The sequence below is a fragment of the Austrofundulus limnaeus genome, unplaced genomic scaffold, assembly GCF_001266775.1.
Source record: "Austrofundulus limnaeus strain Quisiro unplaced genomic scaffold, Austrofundulus_limnaeus-1.0 Scaffold987, whole genome shotgun sequence".
Classification (NCBI taxonomy): Eukaryota; Metazoa; Chordata; class Actinopteri; order Cyprinodontiformes; family Rivulidae; genus Austrofundulus; species Austrofundulus limnaeus.
The window spans coordinates 59,584-63,825 of record NW_013953389.1 but is presented as its reverse complement, the minus strand read 5'-3'; the positions used below and the strand labels follow the sequence as shown (position 1 = coordinate 63,825).

General features: G+C 39.7%; 1 protein-coding gene across 14 annotated transcripts in view; it reads left to right on the top strand.

Annotated features, from left to right (window-relative positions):
• The window catches only part of atxn2 (ataxin 2), a 25,384-nt gene that overhangs the window by 10,241 nt on the left and 10,901 nt on the right, over positions 1–4,242 (top strand). For 10 of the 14 annotated variants that reach the window (XM_014030029.1, XM_014030020.1, XM_014030028.1 and 7 more), the window contains 3 exons: positions 49–221; positions 886–1,167; positions 2,864–3,049. In XM_014030029.1, the coding sequence (XP_013885483.1) occupies positions 49–221; positions 886–1,167; positions 2,864–3,049 (641 nt within the window). The remainder of the gene's footprint in view (positions 1–48; positions 222–885; positions 1,168–2,863; positions 3,050–4,242) is intronic. The other 4 variants (XM_014030030.1, XM_014030032.1, XM_014030023.1 and 1 more) reach the window with 2 other exon arrangements.

Genomic DNA, 4,242 nt, shown 5'->3' with positions numbered 1-4,242 from the left:
GTGTGTGTGTGTGTGTGTGTGTGTGTGTGTGTGTGTGTGTGTGTATAGAGAGAACAAGTACATTCCTCCAGGCCAGAGGAACAGGGAAGTGATGTCATGGGGACCAGGACGCCAGAACTCTCCTCGTTTGGGTCAGAGCTCAGGTGGACCCTCATCTTCTCGACCAGGACCTCACGACTACAGTCCCAGCTCCGGGACTGACCAGAGGGTGGTTAATGGAGGTACGTTTTACTACATCACTCACAAACCAGCTGAGTATTTGGATGTATTTTCTGAAAGAAAGTTTTTCAAAGTTTGTTGGTAATATAACCTTCTATAAGACACGGTAAAAAAAACAAGTTTTTCAGTACATGCAGGCATTGTTATTTGTAGGGATGTTTTAAACAATTAACAGTCAGTGTCTTACCTGCAGTAGACTAAAGTCATAGTATTCTTAGTTTMTAGAATTAATCTGCTAGCTTGTAATTATGCCTGATTATAATCTTATGAAAGGTCGTATTATGGAACATACTTTTGTCATAGATTTGAGTGATTACATAATCTCAGAGGAATAACTACACAGTAACCTGTCATTACTTAACAAAGTAGAAGAAAATGAAGAACATCCTTTTTTATATACTGATGGGTAACATAAAGGAAATGAAAGAGGCTGTGCTTACTTTTTTTTACCAAAACTGCATGACTAAAAACAAATCTTTAATCAGGTTAGATTGTCTGTGATTATTTTTTTCTGCACCTAATTGCTCTTTTGCCAAACAAATTATTCCCATTTTTGTCACCCCCTCATATTTAATAACTCACCCCTTTCTGTTCCTGCTGAGCTTGATGTTTTCTTGCACTTCAATGGGTTAATTATCCTTGATCATTTGTCCTTGCCTCTTTTAGGTTCATCCCACTGGCCCTCACCCTGTCCGTCTCCTTCTTCTCGTCCCCCCTCTCGTTACCAGTCTGGCCCCTCCTCCCTGCCTCCTCGGGCGACCACGCCCACCCGGCCACCCTCCAGACCCCCCTCCCGACCTTCCAGGCCTCCCTCTCATTCATCCCACCCCTCCTATCCCTCCTCTTCATCTTCCTTTTCTCACCACGGGCCCACGTCGCCAGCCTCCACTCTGCCCAAACGCATGTCGTCAGAAGGTAGCCACACGGGTGGAGCCGACCTGGGCAAAGGCATGGCTGTTAGAAGTATTTCCAAATAAACAAGAACAACTCCTTTTTCATAAATGAGTTTGCCCAGGTTTAGCGTGAAACAACAAACTAGGTGAAACTGCATGTTGGGACTGATTTGGGGTCAGATTTGGAGCTGGATTGAAGCTGACCTCTTTTCAGTGCATCAGGTGGTTTCACCCTGGCATGTGGGTTCACCAAGGTGTTTGTGCTGTGCTTTCTACACGTTCTGCATCACAAGAGTTTTAGTAGAAAAAAACAAACAGGAAATTACTCATTTTTTAAACTCGCAGGAAAATAGATTTATTTTGTCCATTGCTGTTTTTACCCTACAGCAGTTTTATTGAAACACTTATTACCCCCTTTGTGTCATTTTTCATTTAACTTGGTTGTGGTTTGAAAACTGATTTTGGTTTGATCACTTTTCTGAGCCKTCTGCTTTATTCTCTACTAACTTGCATGCATGTTTGATGTGTTATTTACACCTGGGTTCATRATGCAATGTCAGAGGATTGGGTCTTTAAGATCACGTGAAACACATTGGGCCTCATGCAAGAACATGTTCGTATATCCTAAGTTTCTCTTACTTTTGTTCGTACGAACATGCCACATCAGATTCAACAAACTCTTCTATCTTCAGGCAAAGTGTGTAAACGAGCTGCGTAAACATGATGATTTCTACCTGTTCGTTTCCAGCTGCTCGTGTACGCGGACAGGAGATTAACATAATTACCACCCCAAAAGCACCATATAAGGCTACGTTTCCTGCGGTTTCCTGTTACGTTTCCTGATCAGGAAGTGTCCATTCATGAAAATGACAGCGACAAGTAAAAAGAGGAACTTTACGAGTTCGGAGATTAAAGTCCTGCTGTCCGAGATCGAGAAAAGAAAATCTGTCCTTTTTAGCAGCGTCAGTCGTGGAATTAAAGGACCAGCTAAAGCCAAAGAATGGAATGAGATAACTACTGCTGTTAATGTCGTGTCTCCTGTGGGTCGTGACAGTCACAGAAATAAAAATCTAAATCAAATTCATCTCTCTCTAGTCCTGCTCCGGTCTTTCCTTGGTCAAATATTTTTAATTCAAGTGTAAACACCTGTGTTACATAGTTTTCATTTATTCAGAGGAGGAGCAGTGCCACCCCCCAACCGTCGCAACTGTCAGATGCAGTTCTGAAAAGACGCATTTTAAAATGTCTCCAAACTTCAATTAATGCATAATTTAAGTTGTTTTTTTAGTTTGAGATCTTCATATTAACATTGTAGTGTTATACAACAGCATTAAAAGCTGATTTTATTTAATCTATTCAATTTAAGTTGTTAAAATTTGATTCCAGTTCAGACAGAATAACCTGTCAACATAATATCTTCAAACTAATGAAATATAAAGTTGATTAATGAAGAAAATCCATCTGGATAACAGCAGACTGACTGCTCGTAAAATATACGACAGGTCTGGACCACACGTCAATTTTGTTCGTATCTGAAGGAAATCTTAGAATACGAGAAAATTGGTGAATGCCGCAAATTCTCCTAAATCACTCGTACGCAAAACTTAAGAACAAATCTGTTCGTACGAACGKTTTTTGCATGAGGCCCATTGGCTTTAAAATAAAGTTTTCACAGCTGGATGTGAGGAGGGGAGGGGTTGTGATTCGCCGCCGCTGTCCGTTTTATGGGACGTGTCTGTCGTCTTCTCCAGGTCCTCCCAGGATGTCTCCCAAGTCCCAGCGGACACCTCGTTCTCACAGAGTGCCCCCATCGCGGATCGGCGGCGGCCACCCTGGCGTGGATTTGATCTCTCACAGTTCAGCCGGGGACAGTCCAACAGCTCCACCGACCAGGAACAGCTCCTCTGGTGGGACTTGGTCTTCAGTGGTCAGTGGAGGTAAATTTTTTTTTATTTCTTCCATAGAAAATGAGGAGAATTATAGGAATAAACCTCGCAGTAAAGTGATTAAAAGTTTGTCGCTTAATGTGGATCTACAGGATAGTTAGGGAAAAGTTTATTTTATCATAGTCCYACAACCAGATTTCATTCAGGGTTCCCACRGATCCTTAAAAAGTCTTAAAAKGCCYTGAATTCATCAGTCCAAAAATAAGGTCTTAAAAGGCCTTAAAACAATTTTTAGAAGTCTTAAAAATGTTAACACATTGTAAGTAGGATGACTGTAATTCGTATCAAATATTAAAATAATTGGTAACATTTATTTATTTTTGAAATATTCCCATTCAGATGTTCCCTTTTGACACCACTTCCTGTTATTTCACATGCAAATATCTCAACAATCGTCCATCAGAGCAATGTGGAATTCATTTTCTAATATGTTAATAATGTTGTCTTTCCAAAAATACATTCGTATTTCTTACAAAAAWTTGATGTCACATGCACTTTAAGCTTTCATCTACAGCAAGCTGGGGTTGAGACCCCACTGTGGGTCATAAAACTCCAAATTTTGGGTCATTAGAGGATTTCCAGAAATTAAATTAAGTTTAAAACTGACTGCTAAGAATGTTTTTTTGTTGTTGCTATATTTGACAAAATAGCAATTGGTCTATTAGCAATATTTGAATAATTCAACCAAAATACTTTGATTCATGAGTTTCTGCCGCAGTTTTTTATTTKTATTTTTTTGTCATTTGTGTTTATTGTGAAATTGGTCTTAAAGATGATTTCACTTGGCATTAAAAAGCCTTAAATTTGGCTTGCCTTAAACTGTAGGAACCCTGTCATTGCTGTACCATTTTATTCTAAAGTAATATGAACTATGCATTGTGGAAGTGTTGATAAATTGTAAATAGTTTTTCATAAAATTAAATTTACAGTTTTTTTGCAGTTGAATCGAGCTAAGGGGCTTGTCATTTTTGTAAATCTGCGTTACGTGATAAGTAAACTAAAGGGAAAAAAATTGTATAGGTCCTCTGGACGGGGTCTTCTTTAATGAAACGTTTCGTCTCTCTTCCAAGAGACTTCTTCAGTCTGAGAGTTTCAGGCAAAATTCAGGCTTTTAAGTCCTGAGGAAACAAAGCGGCCACTGTTCAAAAGAATGTCCCAACACAGACGAGCTACATCTAATGGCC